Below are 17,028 nucleotides of genomic sequence, written 5' to 3' on the forward strand. Positions count from 1 at the left end.
TCGCCTGTTTTTGTTGTACTTGTTTTATTTGTACTTATTTTATTTTACTCTGTTTTATAGGTAAAAAAATACACGATTACAATTCGTGGTGTTTTCTTTCCACGGATTGTTTTCTTAACTTTGATAAAACAATCGTAAGCGAAGAGTGCTTACAGTTCCAGATCAATAACAAGTAAAAATTAACATAGTTATATGTCTAGAGAAAAGTGGGCGTATCGCGTTTACTTTGCTTTACTATTAAAATCTAGGACGATCTAGGACGTTAAATGTGTAGCCGTTATATCTTTAAGTACTTGATATTAAGTGGTATTTCTTGGTTCCATTCGGTACTTTTTAGCGAAGCAGAGAGAATATACAAAAATCGGCTACACCGATTTAGCAAAAGCGATTGATGTAAATTTAATTCAGATTTAAAACGGCAATAGTCAGTAATCTACGATCGCATTTAATGGTAGTTTTAAACACTTACAGTTTAGCTTTTAAATTACTCCTGGTCATAGCTATCTTTATTTGAGCAGATATATATCGTTTTTAAGATCAGTAAATGAAATATCTAAGTCGTTAAGTGATAGTAGAAAATTGCCTTCTGCTCACAACGCCTGAACGTTATAGTCTTTTCACTAGCTGTTTTCTTCTAGTTTTATGTATAACGATAAACGTGATTAATGATTATATGACTAGTACGCACACTTGTATTTAAAAAGCATTGCTACCGACACCGTTTAAGATCAATTAACAGCAGTCGATCGAGTTGCAACATTAATGAATCTTCCGTGCGTTATTTATAGTGATATGGTCGCCAGTCACTCGCCACGTCCATCGAGCATTATCTGAACGCGTCTTTCGATGGACTAAAGATGCGAACACCTATCGATATTATGCGCTCTGCCTCAGTCAATATTTACCCTTCCTAAGGATATTTGATCGGGAATATGCATACCGGATATGCGAAATTTATGAAAGGTTTACTGTTTGTTATTAGTGGTTACCGGTCAAAAATTTTATTTTTATATAAAGAATGACTACAGAAAACCGATAGTATAGAATTATCGACCTTGAAACACATTAAAAACTTATATTGAATAAGATAAGCTTCAGTTAAGAATTTTAGTTTAGAGTAACGAACTGAATCAGGGTTAGCGTTTTACACCTTCATTTTATATTAATAACATTATTAACAAAACATTTAGTTACTTTCATACAGATCAGGAGAATATAATTTCTACATAGAAAATTACAGATCATACGTTAAGGAATGTGAATCGGATTATATTATTACTATCCTCTACGACTATGTTCTGAGTCCGTTATTTGAATTCACGTATGCGGAATACGCTAAATTATCGGCATGCAACGTATTACTATTTCCTTGACTACCGCTAGAAGAAGAGACCCTTGTGACGCGGTCGTCGACTGTTTGCTGAGCACCATATCCTGAAGGTTGATAAAACTGATACCCTTGGCCGTTGTATCCGTAACCTGAGGAACCGACACCCCAGTCTTGAGTTTGTACTTTAACCACTTCATGTTTTGTTTGTTGATTGACGTGTTGTTGATATTGTATAATGAACCTTCCGATGTTAATGATGGCGTTCAGTAATGAAAATCCGAAGCTCTTCAACTGGAATATTTGATTGATGAACATAAATATAATATTAAAGAATGCTTTTGTCATCATCATGCCCATATATGCGCTCGCCATCATTTTATCTTCTTTTTTTGCTCTTCCTGTAAAAAGAAAAAAATACAGTTATTAAAAATGGAAACTTAAATGAAATGCAAAGAACCCTCGATGTTTACAAAAATTGATTTACTTGGAACCCGAGTAAATTCAACGTGTCTACCATAGGTACGGGACGATGGAGAAGACAATTCGAAAATATCCTTGAGGACGCTAATGTCGATAATAAGACATTACCGCGTTTTTCTCTTCGACCATCGAATTTTTCCTATTTCTACAAATAAGAATCGCTGCTAACTTTCACGTGTTCGTATTCCAGCACATATACTGATTAAAAGTTTTACAGAATGCTGTTACTATTTGACCGATTAAAACCTCATATTACCATACGATTATCTGAAATCGACATTTACTTCATGTAATCTAAACCCGGTCAACATTTCTATCGTATCTGTTTCACGATATTTATGATGACTTATTCGAAAGCGGCGGACATTTTGTCGACCTGTATCATCCTTTTTATTTATTCGTAAATATAGGGAACAATTACTTCCAACAAGATTATAAACACACGGATACAATGCAAGTATGGGCGTAACTTAATAAAAAAACTAACTTTTTTATTTTAATTAAAATTTATAAAAATTGCCTTCGGTCACTATGATATTAGAAAATGTTGAAAATTTAATCGAGAAATTTAACAAACAGCCTACTACGTATAACAAAGTGCTGAACGAATATTCGAATGTTAATTCAAGAAAAAATGCTAGGATAAACATTAAGGCGCTTAAAACTATGCTTCCACGATATAATACTATGCGACTGTGTATCGACCGAATCGCAGTCTTATTTCAAGTGTGCACGTGTATTCAGTCAAAACTTCGTGCTTTAATCAAAACAATTTTTTTTCGTGAAATCGATTCGTCTACATCACGACAGAACAGTCTTCATAAAGACTGTTTTGTTTAATGTGTGCGCTAAGCCGTAACGTAATTATCTCAATATATTTTAATATAGTGATTTTAATGTATTAAATTTATGTAGTGATCTGGCACTAGTAGTCAGATTTCATAAAAAAATACTCAGTTACTACTCAATCATAACATCATACAACGATTATTATCAGAAACGTAATTCGTCGCTTTACGTTTCCGTACAGCTACGCATCGAAATTTGAAAATACATAAAAGATAAAAATTGTTTAATTATTAAAAAAAAAAAACTTAATTATATGAGTGACAAATAGGTAGATTAGAATCATTGTAAATCTCATAGATATCGTCTTCATTTACACAAATACAATTTTTTGTCACTGTATGAGAACTGTATTACTTAATGCTATGCTTACGGGAACTGTATTATTGTAATGAGACTACGTTCGAAACATTTTCTTATTTTTTTTTGTTTAGAGATCACTCATTCCAACTTAAAAACTATACGTGCCTAAGTCTCGAGTGATATTCCATTCATAGAATTCTGTATTTTTTAAAATTCGTTTAGTATTTTATTTCATAAAAATTTATGAGACTCCATTCCAATATTTCCAGGAAGAATGATAGTGATTAAAAAAGTAGTAACCGTATCAATTATATGACGAAAGTGGTCATTAGTCTACATCGGTTGAGGATAAAATTGTTGTTAGTCGGCAAATTCGTGTTATGGTAAGATAAAATGTAAAATGAACCCGTGGTTCATCTAGAATGTTTCGCGGACAATACAATCTGTGTGTAGTATCTAACTATGAGCGGGGATCACATACTTCTTCAAACGAAGTGAATGTATAAACCAAAGATGATTCATAGGATTAACTCCTTTTAAATAATTTTATCTTTCTAGTTATCATTTTTTACGTGTTTTAATTAATTTTAAATCTTCAAAATATTTCTTTCGATATCAAAAACTGAATTCGGGATAGGATTTTCTTTGACGGGTTTCCTACATTCAAAATTAAAATTACACAAAAAATATAAATTTCTTAGATGAATAACCAAAATTGTAATTTCAAAGATCGTTTATCGATTTTAATCTATGCACGATCGGTTTTCGTTAATGACCGGCTTCTCTCATCAAGATTTTATTTAAATTGTATGTGCGTTTCAAATTGAATATCGGGGTTTTAAAGCTACGTAATATTTCTCAAGTTTCACGTAGATTGATTAATTATACATGAAATGAAAGAAAAACTCAAGTGGTTTTAGCTCATAAACTATTTCTTGTACCTTTTGCTTGAAAGCGCTAGTAGCAAAGATGGCGACCCCCCCCCCCCCCAAAAGAAACCGTTCTGTGTTTTTCAGTATGCAAAGTGTGAATCTGTAATTACCGTTCAATATGCGTTCCGTTTGAAGTTCCGTTGTGGTCCCTCGACTGACAATAACATTCATAGATGGTATAAACAATTTGAAACCGCTGGTTGTATTTGTAAAGGAAAGAGTACAGGACGACCGAGTGTATCCAAAGACAATGTTAAACGTGTAAGAGAGTCTTTTGTGCGTAGTCCTAGGAAATCCGTTAGGAAGGCTAGCCGCGAATTAGTAATTCCAATGACGTGTGTGTTGAGGGTATGGAGGCTTACAACTGCGCTCATTTCATTTATAGCTTTTATAAACTCTAAAGCCTACAGATTATAGTTTTCGTGCTAGCTTCGCAAATAAAAAAATGCACCGTGACGATGAAGATTTTCTTTATCGTGTCGTATTCAGTGATGAATCAACATTTCATGTTAATGGAAAAGTAAACGCTATAATATGCGTATATGAGGATCAGCAAATCTTCACGAAATATTGCAGTGTGAACGATACTCCCCGAAACTGAATGTGTTTTATGCCGTATCCTGAGGCAAGTTTACGGACCGTTCTTTTTCGCGAAAGCAAGTGTGTCTGAAACGAACTGTCTTGATACGCTACGACTATGGCTCTTTTCTCAACTGCAGTACGAGCCACAGAACTTTATTTGGCAATAAAATGGTGTGCCTCCTCACTAGCATGACGCTGCACGCGATAGGGTGAATGAAATTCTTCCCGACCGCTGGATCGATCGCCGGGAACCAGGCGATCGAGGGTTAGTTTGCCGTGGCCTCCACGTTCACCCGATCTGACCACTTGCGATTTTTTTTCTTTGGGAGTTAATAAAGGATCAAATGTTGTATGTGCCACCGTTACCAGCTGATCTAACCGACTTGATACACAGGATTGAAGCAGCTGTAACATCAATTACTCCAGACTCGCTGATTAAAGTGTGGGGTGAACTCTCCTATCGGCTGAATGTGTGCCGTGTCACGAATGGTGCTCACACTGAATACTTATAGGTAAAATTGCTTGATATGAGTTGCTCTTTCATTTCATTTATAATTTATCAATGAAAAGTAAAACTTAATAAATACTACATAACTTTAAAACCTCGATATTCATTTTGAAATACGCGTTATTTTATGCGTTCTCTAGTTCTTTTTTTCTGTGTTAAATTTTAATTTCTAAAAATGCATTTACTACGATCTCTGTTTTCTAATTAGTTCGTTATAATCTTTGTTTTTCCTTGCTTTTTATCCTCTATAAAACCCTTTATCACTGTAGCGATTAATCTGAAAGCTTAAATTTGTGCCCCGGTTTCTCCGGTTTGTCAAAAAATCATTAAATGATTGCAGTATGTATATAATACGATACAGTATTTCAAAAACCTCTGTTCTTTTCCTTTGTGGTTTCCTCAACGTCCACGTTTTACTTCTAACTGAATTAGAGATCGTCTTTCTTCATCTTCAGCTTTATAACCGATATTCTTGCGCATATTGCAAATAACTCCTCTTTCTTTATATTTTAACTTTATTTTCCGTTACTCCCTTAAACGAAACTCACCTTGATCTAGTATATCTTCCCTTTAATTGATACTTTCGGTGCATTAGACGTTAGATGTTAATTTATTACAGTGAAATTCAAAAAAATAGTAACAATTAACGTTACACCATCTTAACTCTTTAAACTCGGAATTTCAAAAAATCTAGAAATCAATTTTTAGATATTCACATGAAGATTACACACACCAAAAGCAAGTTGATATCTTCATTTGTAATTGAGAAATTAAAAAAAAATAGTAAAATAATTAAAAAATAGTACAATTTAATGTTACCTTATTTTAACCCCTTTAAACACGGAATTAAGAAAAAAACTTTTCTTAGTGGGCACTTACATCGTAAGAAGAACGTGTTTACAAATTTTCATCAATTTATCTTCAATAAATTACTTGCTATTGGTTACACTGCCCAACAATGGAAATGTTTCGGATTCAAAAATAGCTTATTCTTATGTATTTCTCTCTGCTGAATTCAAAAATCACCATAAAAATGACCGATTAGTTCTTGGTTTGGAGATACAATGACATGTCATTTTTTACACGATCTACATTTTTAGTTTGGGGGTAATATTTTTGGAGTTGTCATACCTCATAAATGACAAAACAACGTTTTTCTTCTTACTTGTAGGTTACAAACATTATTACTGTTGCTATGACTGTGAGTTTCATATTATTTGTGTTGTAATTTGTGCAGAATTTCTGGTTTTCGAGTGCTTTTGAAGTGAAAAATTTGTTAAATCAAAATGACACGAAAATTTGTAAATTCAGTGAATAATTTATGTTACATTTGTGGTGAAATATCTCAGAAACGCAATTTGACACCTTTTGTGAAGACTGCCTATCAGCATTATTTTGGTTTGAAGGTTTGAAGGAAAAGTCGTGTGCTCCACATATATGTTGGAACTCTTGTTCAGTTATACTACGAGAATGGCTGAAAAATAAAAAAAACGATGGCTTTTGCTGTTCCTATAGTTTGGCTTGAGCCTACAAACCTTAAAGATAACTGTTATATCTGCTTGACTCCACCTATAAAATCAGGATTGTCAATGAAGAAAAGAGGAACAGTTCAATACCCTAATCTTCCATCTCCTATTCGACCTATTCCACATTCAGGTAGTTTATCAGTTCCTACTCCAACCCAAAATTATGAGCTTGAAGTAGAAAATGAAGACAGTGTGGCAGAAGAACCCAACAAGCCTTCCACATCTCATGACTCTGATTTTGACAAAAAAGATGATAAACCGCACAGACTGAGTCAAGCAGAATTGAGTGATCTCATTCGAGACCTTGATTTATCGAAGGAGAAGGCAGAACTTCTAGGGTCAAGACTACAGCAATGGAATCTTCACCTACGTGATATCAGGGTCTAACAGTACAGACATCGTCATAGGGATATGTTTTATTTTTTTGAGAAGAAAAACAATCTTGTTGTTTGCTGCGACGTTAATGACTTGATGAAATGTTTGAATTTAAATCATGATACCCTTACCCTTAGGAATGCGACTGGGGTACACTAAATAATGCTGCTTTTTATGTATGTGAAACAGTAGGAATACAAAATCACATTATATTTAAGCAGACTGGCTTCCAAGAAACCTTAACTGTAGCGATGAAAATCTCGTTGCCAAGCCTCTCGTGGACCTAAAAGATGTTCTTCTTTGTTGTTCTGAAACATTTTGTCAAAAGTATGAACGGAGAAGGACAGGCCTTCATGTACCAAAGGAACAAATTTCCTACATTAAGTGATGCAAAAGTTAAGGAAGTATTTTTGTTGGGCCACAAATTCGAAAATTTGTAAAGGACCCTGCGTTTGAAAGAATTTTGGAGGGGAAAGAAGAGGCAGCTTGGGAAGCCTTAAAGGGAGTCATTCATGGTTTTTTAGGCAACAAAAGAGATGAAAACTATCGTCAGTTGGTGACAGTACTTCTGTAAAAAATACTATCAACTCGGATGCAACATGTCCCTTAAAATCCATTTCTCCACTCACACCTGGACATTTTCCATTCTACTTGTGGAGTTGTCAGTGATAAACACGGAGAAAGATTCCATTAGGACATTTTTCTAGTGGAACAAAGATATCAGGGCCGTTAGAATGAAGCGATGCTTGCGGATGACTGCTGGTCTATGTATAGGGATGCTCCGGAACACACTTACAAGTGGAAAGCCAAAAGACAATGATCTCATGAAGCCACCACATGATTCTCTTCAGGCCAAAAGACAATGATCTCATGAAGCCACCACATGATTCTCTTCAGGCCCAACCAACTGCCAGGTATTCTTCCATCACTTAAGAACTCATAGAATGTAACTGTAATTAAAAAAAATTTCAAATGGACTTTCTAGGTTGTCGGTATATGTAATTGAAATGTATCGTTGTCTCTTAATCCGTTAAAATAAAATACTTCCACCTATTGTACATAACAGAAACTAGAGCTAATAAAAATGTTTGTTTTTCATATTCGTTTTTCTCACTCCAAAATTAGTAAGATTCTACTCATTAGGTGAAGGAAATTTAAAAAAAACAAATTCTTTGTTGGGCAGTGTTATCAGTCAGGACATGTTGTTTTATATATATTTTCATGCATAAAAAAAAGGATTTTGTGGATTAAATATAGCTTGCGATTTGTACCCGGAATACGTAATACATATAATATCATCTTGCGTTATCCGTTTTTTAAAAGAGAAAGCTATCGTACGAATTACAATCGATCATAAGATTCGATGTACACAGCCGGTATTAGATATTCTTTCATGTCCCGGCTATTTTTGTTTTTCTGCATCGTATCAAAAACATCTCAAAATTTCTCCTCGTTAACGATTACCGACTACAATGGTTGTTGAAGAGAGCAGTATTTAGAATAAATTTCTGATCTAATATTCGTTCGGAACGAAATACTAAAATCAAAATCAGATTGGTAATTGATCCGAAGGAATTATTAAAGACAGTAATATGAATTTTTTTATCGAGCGAAAAAATATTTTTCATTACATTTTTTAATGAAAGAAACGACATGACCTTCAGACCGGGTCAATGTTTCTATGCGGTACAGAGTCGAGAAAAAGAAAAATAATTTCTGAGGAACCCTACCGGACCTTTTTACTTGCGTGTCAAATTAATTTTTAAAAAATCTGATGTAGTTATCGCATGTTTTCCCTCCCGAAATCAGTCTACAGAAAGATTTAAATTAAAACATCATGTATCTCTCTCTTAAGTTTTCTCTATATAAATATATTTTATGGGTTGTTGAATTGAATGCGATAAAAACAAAATGTTTAATTTAATTTTGAATCCAGGACTTAAATCTGTTATATTTTACATAAGATAATATTATCCCGAATATACTTCTAGCGTTAAAAATAATAAAAAAATGTATTTTTTTTAAACCAGTCACTCTTCAAAAGAAATGAATAAAAATTATGATTATTATTATTATAATATATGATAGGTGAGTGTCATTTAAAATAATTATGTAATTCCTAAGAAAATTTTAATCTGAAAAGTATGCGGTGGACTCATTCAGTAGCCTGAAAGGAATTGTTAACCGCCACACTGCTTATTTTAGAGTAAATCAGGAAGAAACTTTGTCATTTATAGTCACGTTAAGTTCGCCTTCATTAACTATTCTGTTGCAAAAAGAAACTCTTTTTGTCTCTTCTTATAATAATAAATTACATACAACTTTCTCATTGAACTACTTGTAATAGTTTCTTATGTATACTGGAATACAGATTGTTTACAATCGTACAATTTTTGCTGGAGTTATTCTTATCTCCACATAGAATTATATTTTGTCATTTACATGCAAATCATCGATATAACTCGAAAAGAAAAGTAATATTAATATTATAATTTTTATTTCTTATTTTAATGATGGTCTTGAGCGATGGGATTTTTAAAAGACGTACACAATAAATTTACTTGAAATTTAAATTTTTCATACTTAATTAACTTAGATTCGCTTTATTATATTTACAAATACAACCGAAAACTATTTATTACAGCTCATATTTTGATTCAGATTTTAAGTGAAGTAGCAGAAGAGACCTCATCTTTACCAGAAAGGCTCTTCGGCCACAAATAGGATCGTTTCATCACCGAAATACACCAAAACCGAATATACCAAATTTGATATTAGCAACGAGTACGTTCGGGTACGGTATTGCCAACTAACTCTATTTAAGAAACGGCTGCCCCACTACGTACCAGATTGTGTTAACTGGCGCCGTATATAGATTCGGTCGAGCGATTCTCATTATACCACTGTGGGAAAGAAGGGATGTAGGTTGAAGTCAGAGGTGAAAGGATAATCAACCCACGAGAAACTGCCGATCACTCGGTAAATCGGGTAAATTAATCTTAAATGACAAAGCATTCTGTTTTCCCTCTTATTAATCCTAACTTTGCCCTGTTCATGTACAGAATCGATCCGACAGAAGGTCGTTGAAAAAATTACAGATCGTTATTGAATTTGAAATCGGCTGATCTAGAAGCCTGGCGCAATTGATCGACTGGCTACCGACCGAGCGGTAAATTAAATAAAATTAAACAATGCTTAATTTTCTAGTGTTTCAAAACATTTCGACTGTCATCTAATCCAATCAGAACAACCCTTTTAGTATAACATCTTACACTCCTTCGTCAAATTTCAACCGAACAGTTGACTCTACGATGTGAATTTATTAATAAAAATAAGAAATTGCGTAATAATTTGTAATATCTGTTTTAGGAGGCCTAAAATAAAACAACAGGGATCTTGTTTCAATAATTTTTTTTTAGCCTCCGGAACCACCGTTAGATGAGCTTCAGAGGATGAGATGAAATGGCAAATTTTAGCATGTGAAAATACTATGCCTGACCGGGATTCGAACCCGGAACCTCTGGATGAAGTGCCGAGACTCTACCACTCGCGCCAGGGAGGCCGGTTAATCCGTAATTTAAAAAAACGAAACGTGTAAGAATGTTTCTCGAACAACATCGACTTCATCAGCGAATTCTAAATCTGTACTCATAAATATCAAATTTAATAACAACGAACTAGGTTTTCTTTTAAAACGAACATCCGTATTTGAAATTTCACAATAAAAATTATTATTTTTTTTTTTTTTACATAACGTAAATCATAAATTGCACTATTCATGTAATAAACAGTGCAATTTATGATTTATTTATTTATGTAATAAATAGCTTCTAAGCAATTAGAAACTACTTGTAACTATGTCTTAATAAGTAGTAATCTGTACCCTATGCTTATCTGTGTTTTTAGTGAGCAGGCTTTTACATTCACTAAGTACTTCTAAGAAATCGCTTAAATATAAATGATACTTATACTTAAAAATAATAAAACTAAATCTTATCGGTAAGTATTACACTCCATATTCGTGTAAATTTAAATCAATAACTAAGTTTTAAAAATTAAATATTTTCTTCTTGTAAATTGAAAAATCCTTATTTGAATTATTATTGTTAAATATAATAAACACGGCACACTTTTTAAGTGAAATTTAAATAGATTTTATATAACCAGTATCGAATATCGTAATTAAAAACAGCGTTTAATAAACTAATTATTATACTGGTTTAAGTAATACTGTTATTACATGATTTGTAGCTTCTCGCATCTAAAAACCATTATCACTTATTCCTGAATACGATTATTATATTCGCTCAAGAGAATAATAGCTTCTGCTTTTAATGGTTAGTAATATATATTTAACAGAAACTACAAAATACTTTTAAAATTGCTGTTTGCTCATCAAATTAAACACTTCATTTTTTACGAACTACATTACCTTGTAAACCGTTTAAAAATTCAGAAAATAATTAATATTACTAGATGAAAATATACGGCAAATTTACTTTTAATATTACATTTGCATTGATGCTACGATTGTCTGGACATTCTGCGTACAATGTGTCCCATATACCATAGCCTACATGTAACGCCTCCTTTCTTAATATGGCAGAACAACGCGTACCAAATCTAACGTTCCTCACAATTTTACATGTAAATTATATACATGCACTTTGTTTTTTTCATTATTCTTATCGAATCCTTTGAATTTAATTCATTACTCGCTGAAATGTTTAACAAAGAGGTCGTAAAAACAAAGTGAAATAATGAATATTTCCTTACTTTCATTCTTTTGTTTATTTGTATCCGAACAAATCAATAATTATCGGCTGAATTAGTCATCATCTCTTCCATTTTTATGAATAATTATCTAAATAAAAATATTTTTACGATTTGAACATAATACGAACTATACAATGAAAAACAGCTAATAAAATAGTATACCTATCCCTATGAGTTATTGATATCATTATTCTGTACGTACGTAAAATAAGGAGAAACATCATACTTTTTTAACGTTTATAAAAAAAATTATCGGTCACTGCCGAATACAATAGATCACTCGATTTCGAAGACCTCAACCAAAATAGACGATAAATACGCATTAAAATTTTATAGATACCCATCTTCGACTGACACACTTATCCACAACATTTACGATCACGGGTGTATTATTCACACCCGTGACGGATTGACGACTGTAATGAAGACCTCGAAAATAACTAGCACGTGATTTCAGCTTCACTCCCGTAGTCGACAGATTATCTAAATATTAACTTAACCTCAGAAAATGCGTAACATCTATCTGTTGATATTCACAGAAGATCCCCATCCTTTTCGAGGAACAAAATTACTGGATCGCTTATAAAATCGTAAAAAAATGTTTCATTATACAACTGACTAAAATAATATCCACAAGTTAAACCCCGTGACCGCTCTAAATACAAATCGGCCTACTATACATTAAACCATTACGTACAATTAATATATAAGTACACTATATACAACGGATTCGACCTTTGCGAATTAACTCTTGGAAATAAGACAAACACGTAATAACTAGAACGTCCAAATATAAAATTCACAAACCCATTAAATTCGACAGAAAAAAAGAAAATATTAAACGAGTAAAGTGTATGTAGATCAAACATACTATTCGACCGTTTACTAAAGGGGTTTTGTGATCAGTTCAAGATGGGTACCGTTAAAGCATATACAATGAGTTGGAGGTTTGCCCCTGTCTTTATCACTGGATTAGACGGGATTGGTGAGCGGGGTTTGTTGTACAATATAACCACATGACATCATCCGATTACTAAAAACATAACTCATATGTATATAAAACGCAAACACAACAGATTAGTACAATACAATGACTAGTACACTTGAGGCAGCAGTTGGCGACGGCAAACTTTCAGCTCACGTATTGTACCACCTGTAATATCACTCCTAGAGGAGCTAAATAATAGATCGGCTCTTCTGGAATTACGACTATTTAGAAAGCGAGTCTTTGTTTTTTCATTATTACTAATTTTGAAAAAATTTCATCGTATCGATGATTACAAATAAATTGCATAAACTATACTTAATACAGAATACCTACCATATAGAATAAGACGATTACATCTTGCACAGGTCTACAACCATTAATTGTTTTTGTTTAACTACGTCATCAATAATTGAGCTATAATAATGCTTAATGCTTCGTAAGCAGTATGTCGGAATTGTAGGAGTACTATGGAAGCGGTTTAAAATGAAGAATGATGTCGCGCAAACATCATTTATAAAAAAAAAGCAGCTGTAGATTTCTGCATAAGTAAGTCGCAGTCAATAAAATATTAATTAAAATCAATCAAAGAAAAGAAAACGTTTATAAAGAAAAAGGATATATATGTAATATAAAACCTTACAAATTACTTTTTATGAAAGCTCTTTTAAAAAGGAATCTTACCGAAAAAAGAACTAAATAAAAAGTAGGTGATGTGAAACCGAATATAAGCGGTAGTGCGGCGGAAGTAAATTTTTCCTTCTTGTTCAGCTAATGGTATAATCGGTCCGATATTTTATCTAATTAAGAAATCAGTCGGGATAGTTTTAAGGCTGTTTTTATTTTTTTTATTCAAATTAGTTAACACAAACCGGATGTCCGTTGCCATAACATAACAGATTGTCAGAAAAGTAAAATGATTTAATTTTTTAACAACGCTATTTCTTTACGTTTTACAGCAACGTAAAAATTAATTAATGAAGACTCGAAAGTGGTTCCTGTTTCGTTTACCGAATAATTTCTGTTTCCTAAATTGTCGCAACGGTTTATAAAATTGACCGTCCTGATAAACGTCTTAATACGATAAATATTTAGCTATCTGGATTAAAATCTCGAGGCAAATGTCTAATAATTTTACACATCGGTAAACAAAACACCGTATATATAAATTAGATCCTAATTAAATCTCTTTCTAATTTTATTACACTAACATAGTTTTATGACCCCGTAGTTTCTATTTACAATGTAATCTACAATCGAAGTACTTTATCAAAATACCGAAATGATTGCTAAACGTTTTAAACAGTAGATCTTGTTAACGTTCTTTACATTTTTTTCCCAGAAAAATCGTGATTTAATTAATAATTTAATTAAATTAGCTGATGTTATCTGACATGTTATTACTTGACTAAATTATCTGACATCATGGCTAAGTATGAGAATTCGCCGATCACGAAATGTCGCCCAATTTTAAAGATACTACATCGGATCGAAACTATTTTGCTCGGATAAAATCTCTGTCATCTTCAGTCCACTGAAGTAACGAGTTAATGCGATTTCACAATAATGTAGTGATGTTTGTGTCCGTATTATCGTGAGATTATGTATCGTATTATCGCGTATGACATATTATCTTAAGAGAATTATACTCTTGCGATAATATGAACTGCAGTTATACGGTATATATTAAAACGGTACATAAATAATAAGTTAATATTATTACATTTTACTTTTTTCATTTTTGCAATAAAACACCTTTACTGAGTGTCGATGTGACTGTCGCAAAAATGTGTACTAGATATCCAGTACGCAAAATAGCGAAAAGAATTCAATTTTTTGTATAAATTACCAGGACTTATGTACACAGGAGCAGTGGCGGCTCGCGTATGGGCACTGTGGAACTGCAGCACCCCCTATTTCCACTTGATATTAGCGATATCATCTAATATAATGAGTCATTTTTTCTTTAATTCTTTCTTTATACTTGTACAAAATATAATCCTAAAGCTTAATATCAGTATCCATCCCCCAGTTTATGAAAAAGATACAAAAATCTTTGTATAGAACTGTGCGCTTCACAGTTCCAGCGGCTTGGTGTTTGACTGTTGTGCGCATGCGCACATAGGAAGCTGCACGCGAGGCTATGAGGGAGATAGAGCACTGTCGCTCCCGCAGTGCCGACCCTGGCGTGCTGGTGGAAGGTAGTTTTTGTTTACTCCGCGTGTGTATGGAACGTTCCTCGTTCGTTGTCTTTTCTAGTTTAGCCGATGGAAGGCATATGAAATCGTTTTAGTTGTGATCAGAAGATGGCGGAAAGCAAGGGCTTTCCGCCATCTTTGGCGGAATCTTTGGCCAATTTGGCTTTGATCGCCAAATCTGTCCAAAAACACGCTGGAAGGGCGAAAGAGAAGGTAATTAGTAAAAACTAATTATGTACTGTTTCTGTGTAAATATAAATTTAAATTAAGCGCCACTGGACTATAATGTTTTAAGCGGACATTTTATTAAGTTATTATCTAATAATACTAAAAAATATTATCTGTATTGACATTTTATTATTTATTCGATTAAACCGTGTAGTGTAGAATTAGATTATTATCCTGCTTCCAGCTATTCTATTAGATTCATTTTTTCGGTTCTTTTATTTTACAGAAAACTTTAACTATGGCCTTGAAAAGGCTCAGAAAAATATTTTCTGGGGCAGCACCCCCATCAATTTTAGCTACGAGCCGCCACTGCGCAATAGAGTAATGACTAACGTGTCATTTGGATAAACGTCCATCACGTTAAATTAATATTAAAACCACGACTTAGCATCAGCAGGTAGAACGATCCGAGGACAATAATGCGTTACAACTTTAAAAACCATAGTCCCCAAACAATATGATTTTTTTGATCTTTTGATCGATCGATTAATGAATCTTACTTCTAAAAAGGAATAGACTGACATCTAATTTTCACTGATCTTTTCTAAAAGGGAGAATTTAGATACCGCACCATCAAGGAACTGAAAAGTCGGAGGAAACTGGCCTCTCATTAAAGTTAAGGGATTTCGGTGTAAGTCCGAAATCGAACTGTTTGGTAGTCCCTCTATGAGATCGATATATTCGACAATCATCGTTAATTATAGCTACGGATTCTTCTGTGTCCCTACAAAAGTGTAACCTGAATTTAAATCTTTCTCCGTTGTTGAGGAACGTCTTTTAATGGTGTAGGGTGAGCTGATATTTATCGAAATATCGATTGTTTTAGAATTCAAAATTTCTCTTACGGTCGCTTCGACCCTATTAATTCGCTTTAAAGAAAGAATCTTTATGTCCGACGTAATTAAAACGTAAGTGCACCTAACCTTCGGAAAATATTACAGTCTACCGATCTTAATGACCCAAAGGGAAGGTGCTGGTAAACGAGGCAACTCGGAGGGGAAAAAATATAATATTTATATTCTTTCAAAAATACATAATAAATTTTAGTTTTTATTTGATCGTGCCGAGAATATAGATTTTCATTTGTCGATTTTCAGTATTCGATTAAGCGTAGAAGTTCGCGATGTCTCGAATGTTTTAATTAATAGAGACTTATATACTATATTTAATTTCCTATTTATTGTTCCAATTCTGTGACCTAATCTACCCCTCAATAATACCTATTGATATATATATATATGTATATATAACTACATTACTCTGAGGTAAACTTGTTTTTCTCCAGATTATAACGGTATAAAATGAAGAAAGCTTACGACCGGTTGCACAACTTGCAAGGTACAATACTACAAACACAAAAACACGATCGATTACACGTATACTAAGAGTTGAAATTGGAAATCCGACTTTTTAAGCGTTGTGCAGAGTTGATTAGCCACATTACTTCTTTCCGATATCATACCTGAATTGTGTATCAGTGATCAGTTTGTTTATTTGGCCTCCGGGATCGTAGAATAACATCTATTTACATTTATTTCTCGTATTTGAAAATGATTTTTAGAATTAACTGAACTGTAAGAATTTTTAATTATGAGATATAATTATGCTACCTAAAGATAAAAGTTGTTAAAGCTCATCCTCATGACTACTTTTATTTTATTTCATAATTATATATACTTTTTTTAATTATTATTACTATTATTATAATTTTTTTATAATAATCTTTTTATTATAATTTAAAAAAGTGCCTTGATTTATCAATAGAATGAATTTTCAACGGCCATGCAGTAGATCGAGGAACAGCACAATACGAACGAAATTTATGATACTATGCTAAAATTTGTGTCCGGTACATCGGAAATCTATTCAGGAACAAGACAAGTGTTTTATCTGTAACTGAAAAATATAATTGTTGTGAAATTATCCCGTGGGTAAATTTTTTTTCCATATTTCTCGGCT

General features: G+C 33.0%; 1 protein-coding gene across 1 annotated transcript in view; it reads right to left on the reverse strand.

Annotated features, from left to right (window-relative positions):
• Positions 1-1,178: 1,178 nt before the first annotated feature.
• Positions 1,179-17,028, reverse strand: part of LOC142322860 (uncharacterized) — a 61,681-nt gene continuing 45,831 nt past the window's right edge. Inside the window, exon 3 of the mRNA XM_075361946.1 lies at positions 1,179-1,728. Coding sequence (XP_075218061.1) covers positions 1,292-1,728 — 437 coding nt within the window. The 3' untranslated portion in view covers positions 1,179-1,291. The remainder of the gene's footprint in view (positions 1,729-17,028) is intronic.

Source organism: Lycorma delicatula, chromosome 4 (assembly GCF_047948215.1).
Source record: "Lycorma delicatula isolate Av1 chromosome 4, ASM4794821v1, whole genome shotgun sequence".
In the NCBI taxonomy this organism is placed as follows: Eukaryota; Metazoa; Arthropoda; class Insecta; order Hemiptera; family Fulgoridae; genus Lycorma; species Lycorma delicatula.